The sequence below is a fragment of the Mercurialis annua genome, linkage group LG6 (assembly GCF_937616625.2).
Source record: "Mercurialis annua linkage group LG6, ddMerAnnu1.2, whole genome shotgun sequence".
Lineage (NCBI taxonomy): Eukaryota > Viridiplantae > Streptophyta > Magnoliopsida > Malpighiales > Euphorbiaceae > Mercurialis > Mercurialis annua.
This window is the reverse complement of record NC_065575.1, coordinates 34,810,094-34,833,985: the sequence shown is the minus strand read 5'-3', so window position 1 is coordinate 34,833,985 and position 23,892 is coordinate 34,810,094. Positions and strand designations below refer to the sequence as shown.

At 35.3% G+C, this 23,892-nt stretch overlaps 3 protein-coding genes across 4 annotated transcripts; 2 read left to right on the top strand and 1 right to left on the bottom strand.

Annotated features, from left to right (window-relative positions):
- Positions 1 to 1,960: 1,960 nt before the first annotated feature.
- LOC126685828 (uncharacterized) lies at positions 1,961 to 4,876 on the top strand. The gene is made up of 8 exons (XM_050379793.2): positions 1,961 to 2,300; positions 2,369 to 2,442; positions 2,530 to 2,610; positions 2,696 to 2,780; positions 2,877 to 2,974; positions 3,452 to 3,539; positions 3,795 to 4,149; positions 4,474 to 4,876. The coding sequence occupies exons 1-8, from the start codon at positions 2,028 to 2,030 to the stop codon at positions 4,725 to 4,727; spliced, it is 1,308 nt and encodes a 435-aa protein (XP_050235750.1). The 5' UTR covers positions 1,961 to 2,027; the 3' UTR covers positions 4,728 to 4,876.
- Positions 4,468 to 6,894, bottom strand: LOC126685825 (pentatricopeptide repeat-containing protein At4g21065). Its single transcript, XM_050379790.2, has one exon. The coding sequence runs from the start codon at positions 6,773 to 6,775 to the stop codon at positions 4,937 to 4,939; it is 1,839 nt and encodes a 612-aa protein (XP_050235747.1). The 5' UTR covers positions 6,776 to 6,894; the 3' UTR covers positions 4,468 to 4,936.
- Positions 6,895 to 20,432: 13,538 nt separating this feature from the next.
- On the top strand, positions 20,433 to 23,686 carry LOC126685826 (rhodanese-like domain-containing protein 4, chloroplastic). 2 transcript variants are annotated; one of them, XM_050379792.2, is made up of 9 exons: positions 20,433 to 21,188; positions 21,764 to 21,866; positions 21,984 to 22,064; positions 22,459 to 22,533; positions 22,652 to 22,726; positions 22,882 to 22,962; positions 23,068 to 23,166; positions 23,209 to 23,343; positions 23,455 to 23,686. In XM_050379792.2, the coding sequence occupies exons 1-9, from the start codon at positions 20,578 to 20,580 to the stop codon at positions 23,500 to 23,502; spliced, it is 1,308 nt and encodes a 435-aa protein (XP_050235749.1). In that variant the 5' UTR covers positions 20,433 to 20,577; the 3' UTR covers positions 23,503 to 23,686. The 2 variants fall into 2 exon arrangements, with proteins under 2 accessions (XP_050235749.1, XP_050235748.1); XM_050379791.2 differs by having other exon boundaries at positions 20,434 to 21,188; positions 23,068 to 23,343.
- The last annotated feature ends 206 nt before the right edge of the window (positions 23,687 to 23,892 follow it).

Below are 23,892 nucleotides of genomic sequence, written 5' to 3'. Positions count from 1 at the left end.
ACCTCGCCGGACCGCCGCCGGACCTCGTAGCTCTTACACAATAAAACCAACAATTTTTGAATCCCATTGTCAGTCACGTGTTTTAACATAGAAGGGGCAAATGTGTCCTATTTTATCATAAAATCAGCCTATTTGGGGTATTAGGGGATTTCCGTAAACTTTTTAATTCTCTTGAGTGATTTCTGCACATTTTTATTTTGTGAGGTAAAAACAATAGGAAGGTGCTCATTTAGGGGATTTGTGTAAAAAACCCATAAAAGAAACAACACTGTGTCTTATTGAGAAAACAAAATTGAGGCCTTATGTTTTTAGTTTGTCATTTTAAACAGATTGAGCTAATGTTAGTCTCTCATTTCATTGATGCATCAAAACCTCTGGTAAAATGCCCGCCCGTAACCCAACAGATAAAGTACATTACATAGTCCGTTTTAGGGATTGGCTTATGAACTTAATCCAACATGCCTGCTAAAATTGCATATTTTCAGAATCTGCAATACTTAAAAAATTCAAAACTTCTAGTATGCTTATTTGTTATTTGCAATATTACTTGCGACCAAATTCATTTACTCGGCAGCAATATTATATAGGGAGAAATATTATCATTTAACTTGGAAGTAGCACAAATCATGACAACTATTATCCACTCTCCTCCAAAGGCCTCAAAATTTGCAATTGACAAGCATTTGTTTGAAGCCTTGGGGGGAGAGTGAGTAGTGGCTGCCATTCACAGATGAAGAAAAACGCGATCGCAAGATTTAGCAAGACATAGTCTGTTCATTTCTCCCCGGAAAAGTCTTCCGCACGCCTCCAATGGCATGGTCGTTGTTGTAAACTAGCACGAACGCTAACCTTACCAGAAGATGGCAAAGAGGAAGCCATTGAGGGGAGGCGAACAGACTGTGCCTTGAAGATCCATTGTTGCTATCCTGGTTTGCTCAAGCTAGCAAGACTCTTTATAGAATGAAAAAAAGGCCTTGCATACGATAATATCGACACTTTCGAAACGCATAAAGCAGCTTGGTGGGGATCGTCTACCTGCGGAACAATCGGATACTTTGATTCTCAGGACAGACACAAGTCATTCAACCTGAAAGAATAAAATAAAGCGGATTTAGACATCTCAATGCCCACTTAGAGCACTCCCTGATTCCGAAATTCAGTGGAATTGTTGAACCTATAAGCTAAGCTATGTTTCTATAGACTATACTGATATATCAATGAAATTCCTATATTCATCTGCATATGCCGCAGCATTGTGCGACTTGCAGAATTTCAGATATTAAGTGAATGCGTTGGATTTAAGCAATACAAGTATTATTGAATATAATTCCATTAGAAAACATGCTAATACTTTTAAATTTAAATACCTGTTTCCTACAACCGCCACTGACGAATACAACTGATTTTACCATCAAATCATCTGCTGCTCTCACTGTGAAAGAAAGAATCTATTACTGAACCATCAGAATTATGCCATGGAGGCCCTCAAAACTGCTCGTTCGCCAACTCCCGATCCGAAATATTGATATGAACCTAGTTCACCATGATTACGAACTTTATCGTGTTACACGTGACATTAATTGATTTGATTATCATTAACTGATTATCACATTAATTAATGTCACGTGTTACACAATAAGTGAATGATTTAAATTCCTGCGTGTTGTGTTACACAATAAGTGAATGATTTAAATTCCTGCATGATAAATTAGGTTCACGTGAGACGATCTTCTAGGTGGCTTGGAGTTCAGGGTATCATTAACTAAAATAAAAATAGTACTAATTTTAAGTAAGGGTAAAATTGAAGAATTCAAATATTATTGGGACTACTTTGTTATTTTGTATAATCAGAGACCAATTTAAAATTTAGGATAAAATTCAGGAGTAGTCCAGAAACATAACCGTTTCTTTTCTTCACAATAAACTGCAAATAAACGGCCTGCCGTTTTCATTTTATCTAAAATCCGCCTTTAGCAGTTAAACTTCTAGTCTTTGCTCCTTTTCTCGCCGGAGCCAGTCAATCGCAAATGGCAAAAATAAGAAACCGCCGAGTCACGCAGAGTACAGATCGTCCTCAACCACGAGTCAACCCGCCCACTCAAGCAAACAAACTCAACGATTCTTCTTCAAATCTCAAGCTCATCGCCGTTTTCACATTCTTCTTCATAGTAATTCCCGCAGTCTCCGTCCTGATATACCGTATCCAATCTCCTTCCAACATTCCGATCGCCGACTCGCTTAAACATCGCCAACAAAGCAACCTTGTTCATGCTGATCTCAGCTACCAAGACATCCTCACTGTAAGCAAAAAAAAATTCTTGTCATTAATACAATTCAAGCACAATGCAATGAGGAATCTATATTGCAGGAGCATTCAAGGATTTTAAAGAATGAATCTCACCGTGAATTTATTCATCCTGTGTTAGCTTACATTACTCCCTGGTAAATTAGAGGTTTATTATATTTTAATCAATGAAAAGGTTAATTATTATTAGATTTAATTATGCTGATTTTTTTGCTAATTTTTAGGAATGCTAAAGGATATGAAATGGCAATTAGGTTTACTAATAAATTTACGCATTTATCGCCTGTTTGGTACGATCTTAAGAGGTATGTACTGTGTTGTAATTTAATTAGAAAAATTGATCAATTGTACATGTATGTATTGTTAGTGATATATTTGTTGTGTTTCCAGCAAAGGAACTGAGTTAATATTGGAAGGGAGGCATAATGCCGATAAAGGATGGCTTTCGGAGATTAGAAGGAGTGGAAATGCTTTGGTAATTATGTGATTTATTTGTCTTTTGGGAGTAACAACAAGGATGCGGCTAGTTTTGTTTAACATTTAATTAGTAGATTAGCTTTCTTGGTTGTAGGTGTTACCTAGAGTTGTTCTTGAAGCATTTCCGATGGAGATGCTTGCTAAGAAGGAAGTGAGGGATTATGTTGTTGACCTGCTAGTAACCGAGTGCAAGTAAGCTTTCACGTTTCTATGCTATTAATGTTAGAAACATGATCGTGCTTGTAGGAGAAATCATTACCTAGATGTCTAAATGTCATGCTTTAGAAAAATATGATGGTTTAATAGCTAGTATGAAAAATTTTGTTAACTTACTTAATATTGTTTTGATAATACAGATGCTAATTACCTCAAAAGAAAATATTCACTCTGCATTGTCATGATTTCTACTGCCACACCACGTGTGGAATAAGCAAAGGTGTTCACTACTACTCAAGTGTTTGAAACTCTTAGGGAAAATTTGTCTAATCAAATGCGTTTGATTGTGGTCAAGGTTTCTTGTGCATATGGTGTTTGAATATACATTATTAGCTTAGCTGCAGTATGACCCTCTAGAATTGGAAGTTTTATAGCTATCCTATTTTAGGACAAGGAAACTATCGTGCTGTCTTACTTACGAGCCTTTGCATGTTGATTCTTCTTTTTACTTAGGGAAATGGAATATGATGGCATTGTGCTCGAGTCCTGGTCAAGGTGGGCATCTTATCTTATATTGCATGATCCAGACACAAGAAAGCAGGTAACTATTAACTCTCGTCGTATTACTTCTATAACGTTGAATTACTAAAGGATCAAAAATCTTGGACTTCTGATAATTATTATAACCTGATGGTTGGCCATCATCTAGATTGAAGTTGTTCTATGCATAAAGAAATCGGCTAAGTAGAAAACAATTTCTTTGTATAAATTTCTAGAATACTATTTTTGTGTGCTTGTTATGTGATTTACAGTTTATGCTCTTCTAAGAATAATTTGTCTTTGGTTGTAAGCTCAGGCCTTGGAGTTTATAAAACAACTTGGGCATGAACTCCACTCTGTGAGATCTGCAAGGAACAGTAAGCAACATTTAGAGCTGATCTACGTCATAGGTCCACCACAGTCAGAGGAGTTTCAGGCATATGACTTTGGTCCAGAGGATCTTCAGACCTTGAACGATGCTGTCGATGGTTTCTCACTTATGACCTATGATTTCTCAGGTCCTAGTAAGCCAGGTCCAAATGCACCTATAAAGTGGATCCATCAAATCCTGCAGCTTCTCCTTGCTAAGACTAGCAATGGTGCTCGGACCCCAGCCTATAAGATATTTCTTGGTATCAGTTTTTATGGAAATGATTTTCTCTTTACTACAGGTAATTTGCATTTATTCTCTTATTCTTACATCAATTTTGCTATATTGTCCAAATGCCTTTTACTATTAAAAAGGTACAGTTAATGTTACCTTGCCTGAGTGCTTTGGAGAATGTAAAAATGCATAGATTTTAAGATATGGGTCATGCGGAAGAATCGATCTAGACCATCTAATGGTGAATTTGTACAATTTAGTGTTATTTTGAATTAACCTTGTTTATTTCAATTGGAATTTGCCCAACATCATAATTATGTGTGACTTATATTTTCCAGTTAAATACGCTGTTAAAGTTGGAGATGATTCTAAGCGAGTTGTAAAACTGCAGGTTCCGGTGGTGGAGCTATTATCGGGAGAGATTACATTTCTTTGTTGGAGAAGCACAAACCTAACTTGCAATGGGAGAAGAACAGCGGGGAGCATTTTTTTCTCTACACTGATGATGAAGATAACAAACATGTAGTGTTCTACCCATCATTAATGTCAATTTCTCTACGGCTAGAGGAAGCCCGCTTATGGGGAACTGGCGTCTCCATTTGGGAAATCGGGCAAGGGCTGGATTACTTTTTTGATCTTTTGTAGAAAATCCTTTTCTGTTTTTGCATAAGAAATATAGTCATACGCTATACGCTATACCATAATCTCTGTAGAAATAATTTTGTTGGTTCCTTCTAACAGTAGACAGTGTAAAACAATTGTGCTCAAATCACATAGCAGAAGATCTTGGTTAAGCTGGATGAAAGAATGAAACTTTTTTCGCACTAAAAGCTTCTAATTTGCTATTCATTGGTTCACCAAAAATCTCTACATGAACAAGAACCGTCTCTAAAATGGTGAAATCGGCTGCAGTCCCTCATAACAATTTCTCTATCGTAAACCTTAGATATGAGTTTGATTGCTGAATGACAATCTGTGCATACTCTCAAATTCTTGACGACACTGATTGGGGTTCGAGGAGGTGTATTAATGAGCATAAAAGCAATCGCAATCTTCTCACTATGATAAAACAAAGCATTTTCCTTCTCTTCTTCCTCTATATCTGCAAGCACATTTGCTGTGTGAGGCACATAACCTTCCAATCTCAGCTTCTTCGACATTTTTACTAACATTCCATATATGGCATCACTTTGAGGATGACTTCTATCACCCATAGCAAATTCATGGACGTGATTTCCAAGCTCGACGAGGCTATGCCCTCGAGTTTTTCTTACTCCTTCACTGAGCATGGTCTTTCTCAAGCTGTGCACATCTGACCAGCGTTGATCGGATGCATAAAGATTAGAAAGTAGCACATAATCTCCACTATGGTTTGGCTCTAAAAGCAAGAGTTGTGCTCTTGCAATCTCTCCTAAAGCCGAATTCCCCTGTATCGTGCATGCCCCTAACAAAGTCCTCCAAATAACAGCATTAGGCTGCAATGCCATATTCTGAATATATTCATATGCTTCTTTCACTAAACCCGATCTACCTAACAAATCAACCATACATCCATAGTGTTCCATTCTAGGCACAATGCCATATCCCTCCATCTTTTTGAAGTAATTGAACCCTTCATTTACCAGCCCGCAATGACTACAAGCATATAAGACTCCAACAAAAGTAATCTCGCTAGGCATAAATCCTTGCTTCTCCATCTCCTTAAAACACTCGAGCGCTTCCATTCCGAATCCATTAACAGCCAATCCCACAATCAAAGAAGTCCAAGAAACCACATTTTTCACCTTCATTTCTTCAAACACTTCTCGTGCCTCCGTAACACGCCCACACTTCGCATAAAGGTCTAAAAGAGCATTATTAGCATGCATATTCTCATTCAAACCAACTTTAACCATATATCCATGAACCCTCTTACCCAATGCCAAACCACCAAGCTCAGCACAAGCAGACAACAAGCTAACCATAGTGAACCCATCAGGCTCAACACCCATTAAACCCATCTCCATATAAAGCTTCAAAGCCTCATCAGGTTTCCCATTAAGAGCAAACCCATTAATCACAGTATTCCAAGCTACAAGATCTCTCTCACGCATACAAGCAAACACCTTGTGTGCACTCTCGTAACGCCCACAAGCAGCATACATATGCATCAAACTATTCTGAACAAACACTAAAGGCTCGAACCCATTTCTTATAGTAATGCAATGTATCTTCTCACCCACTTTAACGTTCACAAGCTTAGACACAGCCTTTAAAAGGAACGGGTACGTGTGTGTGTCGGGTTCAATGGAATTTAAATGCATGGTGTGATATAATTCGATGGCTGGTTTTGGATTTTGACTCTCGGCATAGCCTCTAATCATGGTATTCCAAGTGAAAATATTTGGGGTTTGGATTTGGGTGAAGATGTTGTGAGCATAAGTCATGGGGGCTGATAGGGAGACTATGGAGTATATAAGGTGTTTGCCAAATTCTGGATTTGTGGGTGTGACACCATGTCTGATGGAAAATGCATGGATTTGTTTCAGTTTTGATTTGGAAGAGGCGCAGATTTGTAAAAGGGTAATGCATTTTTTGACAATGTAAGGCAGTGGGTTTTGTATAGAGGTTGAATTTGTGGAGTTTTGAGTTGAGATGTTATGTGGAATAGGAGAGGGAAGAACCACTTGGCTGGTTTGGTAGCTCGATTGCATGAGAACATTTGAAGTCGCAGAACCTTCGTTTGTTTTCCTTTCTTTATAGCAACTCCAACCGTATTGCAAAGGTTCGTTGCACGCCAATTTTGGGCTTTCTTGTTGCTTCAATTACACAGTTTTTTCCGCACTAAGTTGATTTTTGATTTTTTTGAATGACTATATAAAAAATAATTAAAATTTATACAGCACATATATTTTTTTGTCAAAAAAAGTAGATAGATTGAAATAGTAATATTACAAAATATAATTAGTCTCTCTCTCTCTCTCTTAAATTTGGTGCTCTCATTTCTCTCTAAAAAAGAACTTCCTTAATAATTTCATCTTCCAAGGTGAAAGACGAAGCTCCAATGAGATAGTGCATTCTATCCTTTCAATGGCTAACTATACTGTCAAAGCTCAAGATTTTGCTATTATCTCCAATCCCGGTCTCCGCCCGAAAACGGAGCATTACATTAGTTGGAAGCCACCGCCGCAAAATTGGATTAAGATTAACTCGGATGGAGCAGTTCGATCTCCGACGAATAGGGCCGCTGCGGGAGGTCTCACTAGGAATAGCAATGGTGATTGGTTGTTCGGCTTTAGTAGGTTTATCGGTCACTGTTCAGTTTTGCAAGCTGAGTTGTGGGGTGCTTATGATGGTCTGGAGAATGCTTGGAGTAGAGGCTATCGTAATGTGATTCTTGAGTTGGATAGTCTTCTTGCCGTTGAAGCTATACAAAAGGAAGATATTTTTATCAATGCAAATTATACCCTTTTGTTGGCTATCAGAAACCTCATTAGGAGAAGCTGGCAAGTTCAGATTCAGCATGTCCACAGAGAAGGCAATCGTTATGCTGATCGTATGGCAAATTTTGGTTTTTCTCAAGAGTTGGGTTTGGTTACTTATGATAGTGTTCTGGTTGGTATTAGAAGTTTTATCATGGAAGACGTCATTGGAGTTTCTTTACCTCGTATGAGTATAAGACTCTAATTGTTTTTTTTTCTGGCTTTGGCAAGCTCTCTTTTTATCAAAAAAAAAAAGAACTTCCTTTCTCTTTATCTTTTTGAAGGTGGGAGAAGATGATTTTTCCGGCTAGCCGGAAAATCATCTTCTCCCCGCCCATATTACTAGTTTTTCTAAATCTACTTGTCTAACTCAATAAATCTAAGAATAAAAGTCTAGTTTTTGCTTGATTTGGGCTGTGTTTCTTGCTTGTTAGAAATAAAGTTAAAGTCTTTTCCCTCCTTTGTTTATATCTCTTAGATCCACAAGAAATTTTAGTGTTTGTTTGAATTTTAACTGCAAAGTATTGTAGATTTAAGAGATGAAAAGGATATGGATCTATCTCTATAGAGTTTTAATGACGATGAAGATCGACGCATGGAAATAGTAGGCTTCAACGGTTCAAGCGGTTTGATTGACAAATCGGTGCAAGAAAAATTCGAAACACCCTTCCAACGATTTCGTTGTGTTAAGTTTTGGGATCTATATCTAGAATTTTCTTTGTTTTTCGATTTCTTTTACTTGTATCTTATTATTGCCTATTATTTTGTAGTTTAATTATTTGAAAGATCATATGTAAATCCTTGTTATATGACTTTCATCTTTTGTAAGTTGAATCTTCATAATTAAGTTAGGGGAAAAAGATAATATTACAAACCAAGCTCTAATGCAAAAGCATAGATAGAATGTTTAAAAGCATGAGACGAAGTATTGTACACCCTTAAAATATACACGTCAAAAGAAGTTTTAGATGCCAGATATTTAAACAAATCATGTGAATTAACTGACTGAATTATAAAAATAGATTTTTTTACTGAGATAGATCTAACTAGGTTAATTGTTAATTTTAAATCACTTATAGTTTTGAGTTAAAATCAGCCGAAACAACAAGCTGCTCTGAGGCCAGGTCGAACCCAAAACCTCACTACTGTACTTGGAGAGTAACCACTCAGATGGTTACTGATTAAAGATGGCAAGAGGAAGGGATTTTTCGTTCCCATGGGAATCTGTTTAATCCAATAGCCACATGGATGAAAAAAAAAAAATATTCCATACACGAGGATGGAGAGAGGACAGAGAGTATAGTCCATAATAGGCAGGGGCATATTCAGCGGTGTCGAGGCGGGTCGGCCGACCCTCCTCGCCGGAGAGAATTTAAGCATTAGTAATTCCTCCCTGCAACAAAATACAGAAATAGAGGCGGTTTTTTTGTAGGGGCGGTTAAGAACTAATTGCGTTTTTTAAAATTGTATTTAAACTGTCATTGCTTACTGCAGATTGATTTTTTTAAAATAGTTAAACGTAAAAATTTCGATCCTCTTAAGTTGGAATTCTGGTTTCGCACTTGCCACTAGGAATGATAATAAAGGCGGAGTTTTCCGTTTTCTATGGATCTGACATAATGGGGCAAAAAATCGCCTTTAATTAACCTCATGGGTACAAAAATGAGGAAAATGTATTTTGCATCCACGGAGATGGGAAGGGGATGAGGAGTGTAATCGCCGCCTCATGGAGATTCTTATCCTCGCTCCCAGTGACGGAGGGAGGGGGATGCATGGGAGTGTCATTGCCCCTCCAAATTATTAAAATAGTTGAAATTAGCACCAAAATTTTAATATTTTACAATTTAACCCATCCTAATTTTTAAATTGTCTACTTCATATATTGCATATTATAATTTGGCCTCCCTATGTTGAAATTCTAGCTCCGTTCGCCCCTATGGAAATCTGATGTATATACATGTACCATATTAATTTATATATATATATATATAATTTATTTTTTACTTAATTTAATTTCTATTAGTATTTGTGAACTTGATGAAACCTGGATTATAAATAATATACATTATTTTATCACTTTTACAAATGACTGCTATGATTTTACTTATGTATATTAATGAAAAATAAAAGTGATGCACTTAACATGTTTAAATTATTTGTAACTGAAACTGAAAATCAATTTACTAAAAAGGTTAAAGATTTTAAAGTGATAAAAAAACTGAAGATGAATAGAGCATGTTTATTGAATTTTATAGTTTACATAACATTATACATGAAAGGACTACACGTTATTCACCTGAAATGAATGGTAAAACTGTAAGAAAAATAGAATATTTTTTGAATCTATTGTTTCTATTATATTGAATTCTAGTGCTGCTGGTGGGTGAAATTTTGTTGACTGTTTGCTATGTGGTTAATAAAGTTCCTAAATCTAATAATAATACTTCACCTTATGAAATTTTGAAAAGACAGCCAAACCCGTCACGATCCGATTTCTCGAGCCAAGACTGACGCTAGGAAATGAGAGTGTTAGCTTCGAAACCTGTAGCGAGCCTAAAAATATTTATAAATTTTTCGCTTTATAAATCATGTTTCATATATGAAACAATATCAAAATACATGTGACCCCATTTGAAACATATATCAGAGTTAAAACGCATTGTATAAATACATAGTCAAAAACATCTAAACTACTGCGAACTGCTAGAATGAAAACCTTCTTTCACGTCTTGTACAAATGACTTCTGAGTACTAAAAATTCGGAAGCTTGACTCTCCAAATCATAGCTACTCTTACTGTAAAATGGGAGGAGCAACAGGGTCAGTATAAAATTGAGTGAGTTTATAAAATTACAAGTAATATTATATAAAGGGTGAAAACTTTTGAAACCACTTTATGTAGAAAATATCGCTTTTCTCCAATCATACTATATATATTCTTTACTCAGTTCATCGTTTCAATGATCGTATATACATTTCATAATATATACATCTCATAAACCATATGCAAGATGTCAAATACGAGTATGACATATATATGGTTTAATGTTTGTTTTTACTCATTTTGTCTCTCTAATTTTTGACGGACGTTTTAAACTTTGGATCATATTGTCCTAATAATTCCACGTTGAGCTACACTTTGCATAAGTTGCTTGTAACTTATTCCTTATGGTTTGGTCCCAAGATAGTTCCACCGAATTTAACCACAACCATATGATACAGTCCCGGGATAGTTCCACCGAGTTAAACTCCTATCATTTCTTACGTCCGTAATAATCGAGGTAAGTCCCGAGATAGTTCCACCAAGTTTAACTCCCTAAACACAGGTCCCGAGATAATTTCATCGAGTTCAACCTCGTGTCTGTCGTGAAAAAGATATCTTTATATCTGATACTACAGATTTTCTGAACTTTACTATCAATCGCATCGTTCCCATTGTCATCTAATAGTACGATTTGTTTCATATCGTAGTTATCCTTCTTTATCGTTCTTGTCTCGTATTGATTCTCGATATTTTGTATTTGATTTTTCTTATCATATGAGTCCCGAGGACTATTATCGAGAATGGATGAGATACAGGTCCCGGGATAGTTCTACCAAGTTCAACCTCATATCTCGGATCTTATTATGGAATGTACCGTAGTACGATTTTCTTGTTACGTATGTTCATCGTTTCGATACTTTACGTTTGGTTTTCTTGATCTCTTATGGACCACGACATGCACATTACAATATAAGAACAAACATTTATATCACAGACACGTAAATGTATTCATTTTAATTAATAGTACATATCGGAGTGTACCATGTTTCTTTACTCGTATATTGTCGATACTCATTTCCATATCATAATGCTTTATTTTTCCCCGGTTCTTTAAGCATTTGAATCTTTTTCATTTAATTATGTTATTATCAAAATAACATAATACTTCAAATAATTATTTTTTAAAGCATACGTTGTAGTACAATTTCAAACATACAATGCATACACTTTTCATATACAATTCAATCATATAAATATTCATATAGCTTTTCGTATTAAAATATGTGGTTTTATGAATATTGACGAGTAATTAAAGTGTACTCACCACTTGCTATCCAATGACTTCAAATAAGCAGAGCGTTAATATCGATCCTTAAGTTCCATGCCCCTTCGGTATTCACCTCGTCGTGTTTACGCAAATTGGATAACACGACAAATTCTTAGCAACTCTAATTACGACTATTTCGTTAAAAACCTGTTTTTGCTAGCCTACCTCGGTTATCAAAACGCTTATCTAAAATAGTCCGACCCCTAAACAAATTGACATTTTTACATTTTAGAATGTTGTCTACAATTTTCGTTTCCATCTCGGACTGAGATTAGCACCCGAAGGTGTCGAAAATCATCCCGGAAGTTGGTTCCTTGGGCTGTTCTAGAAACTGCTGGGCAGTTTGCGCAATAAAATGTTCTGCTTCAAATGAACATTTTAGAGTCCGAATTAGAAAACACCTAAACTTATACAATCATATATAACATCCTTAAGTTTATGTACCAACAAACATAACTTAATTTGGAGTTATACAACTTAAGATATTGTTCTCACATTATGACTGTTTTGCAGAACAATTTCTTGAAAAACGTCAAACTAGTTTGTGTCGATTCGTATCGCAACTTATTATGCGTCGAGACTAAAACCTATCGATATCATGCTTTTATATCAACACAATCCAGCCACCATAATCAATCCTAATCATACTCAATCCATGACTTAACATCATTAGAATCATTTAAGCATGAACTATACATATTGGCCGAACCATATACCAAATTCCAATCAAACATTGCACAATCAAACTTGACTCAAATTCAGCCATTTTAACTCAAAACCAAAGCCTATGATTATCATTTGAACCTTACACCTTTAACCGTCATTATGGTTGAACCCTAAGCCAATTCCATTTTCAATTTTTCAATCAATTACTCAAGCATAACAATCACCATTTCTATAACTTTACATCAAATATCAATCATCATCAACCTCTATCAAATTGTCGAATACACCTAGGCCACTCCTTATCAATTTCATTAACACAACACCATAAAAATTCAGAATTTGAACCTCACCTTGGTTGATGATCAAAGCCGAAGGTCCAAATTCCAATTTCACCATCAAATTCCTTTAATCAATCTCATAAACACCTAAGAACACGATACACACAAAATCCCCAAATTAACTCCATAAACCCTAACTTTTCCTTTTATCAAGTCATCCAAACCAACCATTAAAATCATTAATTAAGACCTTACCTTGCTTACGTTGAAGATTTGTGATGATTTGCACCAAGAATTATTAAGTTTGGTGAAGAATTGATGAAGATTGTCTTGGAGATGGAGGGTTCGGTCTTTGGAGCTCAAAAGTGGAGTTTGGGAGCTTTTGGCTTAAGATAAGGGAAATGAGTAACCATTCCCTTATAAGACAAGTTGTTGGATAAAAGGCCACTTTGGCTCAAAGTGGTTAAAAGTCTACTTTAGCTCAAAATAATTAATTTGCACTTTAATTCAAATTTTTAATTAACTGTTGTGCTTAACTTTCAAACCACCTCGAAAATCCTTTTTCTGATCAATTCTTAATTATTCAAATTGTTATTGGCTAAAATTTCATTTTAGCTCAAAGAGCTAAATTGTACTTTAACCCGTATTCTTAATTAATCGTCAAGCTTACTTTTAAAATGATTTTGTAAATTTACGGAACTTTGATGATAATTTAATAATAATATTCCACGGACCTTGGCGTGAAACTTATTAGCTTGGGCTTTCCAATTTATTTTATTTTACTTTATTTCCTTTCTTTTTAACTTTGCTCAAGTCCAATTTATCGGATAATAATTTCTCATTTAAAATATTATTTTACGATAATTCTGATAGACTCACTCGGTATAAATTCTTATTATCTCATCTTAATTCGATACTCTCGATCTTAATCTTCACGATTACGCCTCGTGGCACTAAATGTGATATCTTTAAAAATTTAGGGTATTACATTCTTCCCCCCTTATAAAATTTCGTCCTCGAATTTCCATAATCTCTTATTCAATCTTTATTCACTTCTTATCAATTTTTTCCCTCAATGCTTTCGCTGCGATACTCTGATTAATCATTCATTAACTGTTGACTTTATAGTTAGGTTCACACGGTCTTCCATTTGACACTATTCTTTGGTGAAAACATCTTGATATTCTTATCGAGTAACTTCTTATTACTCAATTCATAATTATAATGAATTGATTCTCTTTTTCTGATATTCTTATTTGCACGCTAGGTTCATATCCCCTACGTAACTAACTTTTACATTCTATTTCCTCATTCTAGAGGGTAAACATGTTTTAGTTTATAACGTAATCGCGATTACTTTACAAACATGTAAAGTAGCGTCGTTGTTCTTGTATTCAACATCGATGCAAGACTTCTTTAAAGATTTTACAATTTGAATCTCGATACGTTTCATATCGCATTACACTACTAGTCATTCTATATACGATATATTATTATGTAGGCCTAACAAGATGATCAGTCTTGTTCTATGCCTCTATGTAGAGAGTCATTGTCTGAGCTTACTTACGTTTAAAAACTCATCCGTTTAAAATCACAATTCTTTTCATATCTCAAATCATGTCATAATTGTGCATTGGTGTGATGACGTCTCTCATCACAAGAGTTGCAAAGACACTCCTGTTTTCCTTCCAAACATACACAATGTCTATGATGCATGTCCTACTAATGAATGTAATATTGATGTAGTGATGCAATTCTATTCGTGTCAATGCCATGTTTTTATGATTTGTGTCCGGGCACGATTATGTCTTCTCAAAACATGTCATTTCATCAAATTCATCTCTTTTCATAAAATGGGTTTACGTAAGTTTCACTTGACATAAGACTCTGTATAACTACTTATTCTTATCATGTGTTGTTCTATCGTTTTTAAACTATATACATCTTTTACACACGAAAAGATGTTTCCACCCGTCTGGTTCAGACCTCGTTCGAAGGGTATGCCCTTAACGTTCTTGTCTTTACTAGACTAGCTCAAGAGGTTTGATCACTATTGAGCTTCTCGCGTTCGGACTTTACGACGTTCACTTTAACCAGATAAACCATCGCGACAACTATATCTTTAAGAAAACGGTCGATTCGTATTACTCATGGTATTCTTCTACACGGAATGTTGTTCCCTCACATGATGACCTTATTGTCCACTCTGAATGGATGTCACTTTTTTTTAAATGGCGATTTAGATGAGGAGTTCTACATGGACATCTTAAGGGTTTTGTTGTACATGGTCAGAATCATAAAGTTTGTAATTTAGATAAATCTTTGTATGGTCTAAAACGCGCACCTAAGAAATGACATGAAAAATTTGATAACCTAGTGTGAGAGGAGCGGGGTTCGAGAGCCGCTTGCCCGGTCTTATGGATGACTTCAGATCTGAAAAGGTTTTGAAAAATGAAATCGCCACCTAGCTAAGTTAGGGAATGTTGACAACCTCACACGCTTATGGGTGAGATCATCGTGCATCAGACCAAAAGACCGGGTTCGATGAACACTATCAAACATCTTGTATTTGGCTTATCAATTGCATTCATTTGCTAGGCATATCCGGTATATCTCATCTTAATCATACATGTAGTCCATAGGATAAAGTGCTGAAAAATAAATAAGTCCGGAAAGATGGTAAAGAAAGCGATAAAGCATGTGAGACACACATATGACTCGATATGGACTAGCATGTAAAGCATGTAGCATGTACTCCTAAGCAATCATCTAATTCTGGGTTTCTATCATGTAGCAAACAAAGGTAGGTCTTTAATCATTTTGCATGCGCAAAGCCTAAACCGGATGTATATATGATATTGATTTTTTTCAGGTCATCTTGAATGCCTATACAACCACTAATTACTTTTTCATGGCAATCCTATTATTTCTATGTGATTTGCCGGACTTGCTGAATTTAGAGCTAAGTCAACGTGTTAAGTTATTAAGCCTGTTAATATTAGATTTGGACATGCTTTGAAAAGCGCATAGATATTGCAAACATACACAAGTGTAGTTGATATACATACAAGGTTAGAAATACTTTTTAACCTTGTAGAACCGGAGTGTTTGGCACTCGTCTATTGTATGACTGTTTGTGCGATCAGAATCTAGAATCAGTTAGATCACGGAATACATTGGATCTGACCAGAATAGCTTTAGTGGACAGGTTATAAAAATGGCTTTACAGCCCGATATAAATTGGATCTGACCCATTACAGCACAAAATAAAAACTACAACTAAATACAAAACCGTGGGCTCAAACTGGACCCAATTCCGAGTTTAAACGAGCCTGGAAACATAAAAACAACACAAAAACAAGCAAAAATGTAGAAAAAAACATACTGGACCATTCTAGGATCAAAATATAATGATTAAAACTGATTTAAGCATCCTAAAGACATATTTCTAGGTTGATTTCATGGCAATCATGGCAAAAATAATAAATATGACAAAAATGGCAGTTCATGGCTGAACATGCGATTCTAATATAAGATTTGGACAGATTTAACATTGATAATTAAAACTGGTTAAAAAATCATATAAACATGTTTCTACATTAATTTCATGGAAATCATGGTAAACAAGAACGTAGCACTTATGGCAAAAAAACAAAACTGAAAATAAGGTAAGCATGCATCCTAGATGACATATAATTCAATGAAATTAGAAAGAGATACATAAAAAGTGATAAAGCTTCTGCTGCTTTTTGAGGTTCAATGGACAGCTGCTTGATTTGGTTTAGGAAAGTAAGAAGTAAGTCAGAATCAACCTCTGCAATCTCTGCAACTGGAGGAGAGTCCTGTTTTTCCACATCCTCATCCAGTTACTCGGGTTTATTCTCCTTTGGACCAAAGACCTGGGGTAAGACGTAGTTTACCGGCTATCGCGAGGAACTGTTCTCAACGACAGCCTTCCCGTTCCTTTCTTTTCGGTATATAGTAGCTCGAACGATTTGGGAGAGAATTTGAAAGAAAATCGAGCTACAAGATCTCGTACATTGGAACCCATGCCTCTCCTTGACTGAGGCAAGAAGTGACTCTTCCCGACGTTTCACCTTCTCAAGAGAAAAGGCTTCATTTAGAATATAGTTGGGTCCTCAAAAGTACTACTATAAGTCCTTAGCTCGTTTTCTAGCACTCTAGATGAAAAATCCAGCTTGAATGGTGTGTGTGTGTGGAGGTGGTGGTTGGTTCGGTCAAACTAAGTAATTTAGGGTTTATTATTTTGTTTTTTTTATGATTACGTGCCTCTGATCCGACCCCCTTTCTAGGTTAATTAATAGTAGTATTTATAGAGGTTAGGGTTAGTTAGTGTTTAAGTTTGATTAGAAGTGTGCTAGTTAGGTGTTAGAGTTGAGTGGGGAGTGTGCAAGTGTGTATTTAGTTGAGGTTGAAATACTAATTAGGATAATTAAAAAAAATTGGTATTAATTAAGTTATGCCATAAAAAAGTGGCTTAAGGATTTTTTGGTCCTTGAAAGTGTCAAAAAGGGCCTCCGAGGTCACAAGAGTTTGGGTATAGTCAATTTAGTCCATCAAACTTGCAAATTGCTTCATAAATTTCTAAGGTATAACATTAGTCCGATTTTCAGACTTTTATTGAGAACCCTTTGGACTTTTATGGGTTATTTGTGGCTAACTACGCTTCAATCCCTCAAGTTTGTCACTGTGCACTGATCTAGCCCGCTTGAATTCGGACCACAAGCTCGTCACCATGACGAATTTTTCTAGAAATCATCATTGGATGCTTCAGTCTCTTATCACTTTTTACCTGTTCGAAAAAAAGGTGTCTACACCTGGTTATTTTAAAAGGTTTTAAAGTGAATGAAAGTGACAAATGTATTTACTATAAATTTGAGAATAAGCTCTATACTTTCATATGCTATAGGTTGATGACTTGTTGATCTTTGATTCAAATATTCATATTATCAATGTTGTGAAATCATTGTAATGTGCTAACTTTGACATGAAAGACCTTAGAGAAGCTAGTGTAATCATTGATATAAAGATTGCTAGATCTGAAAAATGAATTTATTTAGATGAATCTCTCTATGTTGAGAAGATTCTAAAGAAATATAATTACTTTAATTGTAAACCTGCATGTACACCATTTAATCCAAGTGTAAAACTATTTAAGAACACTGGTGATAGTATACGACGGTCCGATTATTCGAGCATCATTAGCAGCTTTTAATATGCCACTGATTGTACTAGACCCAACATTGCATATGTCGTTGGATTATTGTGCAAGTTTACTAGTAGACCTAGTATTAAGCATTGACATGCTATTGAAAGGGTAATGAGTGAATTATATTATCAAAAGTATCATGCTGTTCTTGAAGGATACTACAACAAAAATTGGAACACTTTGTTAGATGACTCCAAGGCAACATGTGGCTATATTTTTAGTATAGCGAGTGGAACTATTTCTTGAAAATTAAATAAATAGACGATTCTGACTCAATCCACCATGATGTTAGAAATGATAATACAAATTGTTGCTAGTGAAGAAGCATAAAGGCTAAGAAGCTTGCTACATGAGATTCATTTATGGAAAAGACTAATACCAGTTGTGTTGATCCATGAAAATACTGCGGCCATTGCAAAAATTGAGAACTGTTACTATACCGGTAGAAACGAAAGATACGTCGTAAACACAACATTGTTAGAGAATCCATTTTAATAGGGGGTTGTTAGAGTGGATCATGTACGCACTAATGATAGTTTAGCATATCCTTTAACGAGATTGACTAGAGAGAAAGCCCATAAAACTTCAAAAGGAATGCAACTATTACATTTATAATAACTCATTCATAATGGTAAGTCGACCTAAATGATCAGAGATCTCAAGCAATAGGTTCACTAGGTTATAACAAGTTATGAAATCATATGAGCCTGAACTTGCAAAATCGAAGCATAATTCCTGAACCGATTAGATGATGAGTTAATATAATATTTTTAATAAGTCTTCACTCCATATGGAGTAGAGTACTTAGCTACATGCGTACTCTTGATAACTTTACAATTGTGAATGTTGAAGTACAACAGCTTTCTATGAAAATTGGAGCAAAATTTCTAGCACGCTCATAAAACTTTGATAGACATGAAAGACCATTAATGCACATGCTTTTGAATAGACCATTAAAAGGTTGGTTGTGGTTTATGTTAGAGATAAATTTCAAGACTACGAGTCACTCTTGTTAGATCATAATCTTACTCACTACATGAAATCAAATCAAAATATACCTTTATTTATGTATACTTTTATTCACAGAAGAATTGCTCAATTTTTTTAAAAATTTAAAGTATGGGATTGTTTCGTTGAATTAAGTATAATGAGAGAGCCTATTTGTGTGTGTGTGTAAGAATGAAAATCTCACATTGGTAGTGACAACTCATTTACATGAGTTTATATTGTTGAACACTTTCACTTGGATTTGGGTCCCAACAAGTACCCAATTTTGTGAGTGAGTGAGGAGATGATTCCTAGCTAAACCACCACAAGCACACTGTTAGCTGTTGACTTTATTTTTTGAACGTTAAAATATTTTCAGTCGTTTAGGTACTTATTACCGATTTTATATTTTGAACGTTAAATTGTTTCGGTCATTTATGTCTATTTTTACAGTTTTCAATCATGTTTGCATATTATTTCATCTTTTTCACTTGGAAGAATACGAGCTTTTTAATTACCAAAACAAATCGTTTTATAAAAACTCACACTTTTACTATTTGAGTTCTTTGTGAGAATATAATCTGTTGATTTTCCGAGCAATATTTAGGGGTGTTATTAGAACGATTTTCACGGTGGCAGTCTTAATTGATATTGTGGTTGTTTTATCTTGGTAATGGGTGGTTGATAGAATGTCTTGCATCTCTTTACAGAATCACAAAATATTTTAAAAGAGCAACCTAATATGCGATTTAGTCAATGAATTCGATTGGTAACTCGTTCAAATTACAAAAACTTTTTTTAACAATAATAGAGATTTTTTTGTTTTGTTTTAAGAGTATTAATATTTAGACCATATTTGGTTTATGGAATATATGCGGAATGAAGTAACTATTCCGTATTAAATGACTCTCGTTACTTTGATTCATGGAATAGTGATTATATGGAATTGTTATTATATGATTTTGTGGAATAAACAATTTTTTTAAAAAAAGTTAAGAATATGTATTCAATTTGTTATGGAATAGCTATTCCATTTCGGCCATGTTTGGTTCATAAAATAGGTGCGGAATTGAATAATTATTCCGTATGGAATGATTATTTTTTACTTTAATTCATGGAATAATTATTCTATGGACTTGCTATTACATGATTTTGTGGAATAAACACTACTCTTAAAAAGTAAAGAATAACTATTACATTGCATGCTATTAATTCCATGAATCAAATATGGTTCCATTTCATGAACAAAACATGGCTTAGGCCTTAGTGTTTTAAAATTTTAGTTCATATTTTTCGTTGGCTTTAGTGTTTTAAAATTTTAGATCATAATTTTTCGTCATTGTTGTTGTTGTTGTGATCTTAGCAAAAACAATTCCGGTGTACTCCTGTTCTGTACTACGACTTTATGTACTGCTCTGCTGTATCGCTTCACGAACCTTTGTTTCCTTCCATTTCATTTCTCAGCCACACATTCTTACACCAACAAAGTGATCATGATCAAGCCATCAAAAAACCAAGGATCAAACTCTCATATCGTCTCCACGTGGCAAACAACGAGTGGAAAATTAACAAATCTTTCATGCCATGTCAGCACCTCCCTCCACTCCAGACACAACAGCAATTTGCATCTCTTAAAGCTAAGCCTCTGTCCTTCTCCACTTCCTGTCCATTCAATCACTCATTCTAAACAAAACTCAAAATTTCTGCTCATGGTGGTTCAAGTCTCAGCATAATTCTTTAAAAACCAAAAAAAAATCTGGTCTTTTTGACAAAGAATTATGCTATGGAGGCCCTCAATGCTGCTGGCTTGACACCAGTATCAGTTCTCTCTAAAAACAGAACCACTGAACCCAAAAAAGCTGTGTGCTTTCCTTCAACTTCATTCAAACCCTCAAATTCTGCTTCTGTAAAAGGTTCTTTATCACACACTTTCAATGGCTCTCTAGCACTCTTATCTTCAATTCTCACCTCAGGATTAGCCCAAGCCTTGACCTATGAGGAAGCACTACAGCAGTCACTAAGCTCACCATCTTCTTCTGACTTTGATGCAAGTAATGCCATCACTTTTGCCACTGAAAATCCTGTTGTTTTAGCAGGTGGGGCTTTAGTTTTGGCAGTTCCATTGATTTTATCTCAGGCTTTCAAGAAACCTAAGGCATGGGGAGTTGAGTCTGCTAAAAAGGCTTATGCTTTGTTGGGTGATGATCAGAATTCCCAGTTGCTTGATATAAGGGCAGTTGTGGAGTTGAGAAAAGTGGGGAGTCCTGATCTTAGGGGGTTTAAGAAAAAGGCGGTGTCGATTGTTTATAAAGGTGAAGATAAACCAGGGTTCTTGAAGAAGTTGTCTTTGAAGTTTAAAGAACCAGAGAATACTACATTGTTCATACTTGATAAGTAAGATTCCAATAATATTTGTTTATGGCTTCATCATTTTTATGTCTATAGATCACACTGTGCTTCATTAAACAATTTAGAAGTCACTTTAAGTAGAGTAGTAGAAAATCTAAAGATCTTAGCCTTCTTTGCATTGATTGTTGGCTATTGAGTTGTATCTATGAAAAAACCTATGATCTTCTATAGAAGTAACAATGTGGTAAATGTTATGCATAAATTATGTTTAGGAAAGAAATAGGACGGCTTAAGATTTGCGGTATGTTGGCGTTTGTTTGTTTGCCAATGATTAGACAACTTGATTACTTTGCTAGCCAGTGTGCTACCCGGAAATTGTAAATAGATAAATAAGGAATGGCAGAGTAAGGAAAGAGAAAGAACATCAGAAGAGAAAAATGTGAGATCTTTGTTTGAATTTGGACAATGAGAGAGGTTGTACATGATATTTCATTTGATCAAAGTTGTCATTTTTGTGGTTTCATTGCATACAAGTTGATTAATTTTGAGTTTGTTGTTTATTCTTTGTAACGAAAGTTACCATATACAAGTAATGCTGCAAAATTTATGATGAAAGCCAGATTCGATGGGAACTCTGAACTGGTAGCGGAGTTAGTCACTGTAAATGGATTTAAAGCAGCTTATGCGATAAAGGATGGAGCAGAAGGACCAAAGGGATGGCTGGTATATCGTATTCTTCATTTTTTTCCCCTAATTATCAATCTTTTGGACTTGAAGTTTCATTATTACTATATGATACAATAGGCAAACAGAAAATTTAGATCAATATTGATTTTGCAGAACAGTAGCCTCCCCTGGATACAGCCAAGTAAAGCTTTCAGTTTTGATCTTAGCAGTTTCACAGATGCCTTTTCAGTTGGAGTATGTGCCTTTCCTAATTTCTTTTTTACCGTAAATATGTTAATGTACGTTAAGGGTCACTTATATGCTGCTGACTTTTACTGATTATGCACCTATTTACTTGTTCATATTAGATCCTTCTGTTGGAAGTGAATCATATCATGCTGTTTATACTGAAATACAAATCATTACAAACAATATCTATCGATCTCCTAAGATATCTATTTGTCTCCTTAATAAGGGCTGGTTCTTTTGATAAAAGATAGTAATCTTGTTTTTTTTTGTTTTCTTTCTTTAGTAATTGTATCAATTTGCATAGATTTTTTTGAAACAGAAGGTTAATGTTCACCTAGTAATGTTGTGACCATTTATACATGACTATTTCTATAAGGTAATTACCGAAATAATATTGCAGGACGACTTTGATGCGTTGCCCATCACTGTTGCAATTGCGGCAGCTGCTGGCTTAGGTGCATTAGCTTTTACAGAGGTGAGTTCAACAAGTCTTGTTCTGTTTTGCTTTTCCCTTCATTTGTGTTCCCATTTTCACAAAGGTTTTCTCGTGGGAGATGTGAGCTTTATTCGTCACATTTTCACTCTTTTTACAGATTGAAACAATACTCCAAGTCTTAGGCTCAGCTGCAATTATTCAGTTTACAAGTAAAAAACTTCTGTTTTCGGAGGTACGTATATGGCCCTGTCAAAACTTAAATTTTCTCTCCCTGAATTTTGTTGCCTTGAAGACAAGTTTAGTGTACTCCATATACAATTCTTCTCTTCAATGAATCAAATCCATTCAGGTTCATCTTCGTTACGATCTTTTTACCTTCCCTGGCAGGACCGCAAGAAAACTCTGAAACAAGTTGATGAATTCTTAAACACAAAGATTGCACCTCAGGAGCTTGCTGATGACATAAAGGTATGTAAAACTTAATCATCAAAACATAGGTAGTTAGTTAATCAATTTTCTTTTTTCGATTAACAATGAATACATCCGTAACGAAAACATATTTGGTAAATTCAGGACATCGGGAAGGCCCTTCTACCGCCAAATGTAACATTTAAATCTCTCCCTCCACCAGCAGAAGTAAGTTCAGAACCTGCTGAAAATACTGTACAGAAGGCAGAAGCTTCTGCTCCGGCAGCTGAAAATACTGTACAGAAGGCAGAAGCTTCTGCTCCTGCAGCTGAAAATACTGCACAGAAGGCAGAAGCTACTGCAGAACCAGCAACTCCAATAAATTCAGTTAAAGCAGAAGCAGTTTCTGGGTTTTCAAGGCCACTTTCACCATATGCAGCTGTAAGTCACTTAAACTGCTTTAAAACATAACAGTCATTGTTTTAGTAGTATCGACAAAACGTAATTGTTTTAGCAGTAACAAATACTAATTCTTGTATATATATATTGCAGTATCCGGACCTGAAGCCTCCTACATCTCCTACTCCATCACAGCCCTAATGTCAATTGTGTTGCTTCGACAACAAGTAACTTGGCGGAAATTACAGAGCTATTTTGTGAGTCATCAATTATATGCTCTTGATAACTAGATTTTTTAAGCTGTAGAAGATCATAAATTGTACGAAGTCATATACCGATGATTTGCGGTTTTCTAACCGATATGATTCTCTTTCTTTTTTCTCTATTAAGTCGTCTTAGTCGTGTGGATCTTTCGGTAGAAGTAGTTGATGAACACTATAATTTACATGCTAGTACTGTCATGTTCAACCAGTCATTTAAAGAAAAAAAGTTTGCATACATGTTGATTTGTTATTAGGATGATAATGGAGAGACAGAAGAAACATAATGATCTGAATAACCTAATATTAGTCTGTGCAGACAGAAACGAGA

Bases quoted from the DNA above. Each gene is read 5' to 3' on its own strand.
- LOC126685828 (XM_050379793.2), top strand. From the start codon at position 2,028: ATGGCAAAAATAAGAAACCGCCGAGTCACGCAGAGTACAGATCGTCCT. The intron at 2,611-2,695 runs GTATGTACTGTG...TTGTGTTTCCAG, and splicing joins GTTTGGTACGATCTTAAGAG to CAAAGGAACTGAGTTAATAT. The intron at 2,975-3,451 runs GTAAGCTTTCAC...CTTTTTACTTAG, and splicing joins CTGCTAGTAACCGAGTGCAA to GGAAATGGAATATGATGGCA.
- LOC126685826 (XM_050379791.2), top strand. From the start codon at position 20,578: ATGGAGGCCCTCAATGCTGCTGGCTTGACACCAGTATCAGTTCTCTCT. The intron at 21,189-21,763 runs GTAAGATTCCAA...GATGAAAGCCAG, and splicing joins ACATTGTTCATACTTGATAA to ATTCGATGGGAACTCTGAAC. The intron at 23,344-23,454 runs GTAAGTCACTTA...TATATATTGCAG, and splicing joins CACTTTCACCATATGCAGCT to TATCCGGACCTGAAGCCTCC.
- LOC126685825 (XM_050379790.2), bottom strand. From the start codon at position 6,775: ATGCAATCGAGCTACCAAACCAGCCAAGTGGTTCTTCCCTCTCCTATT.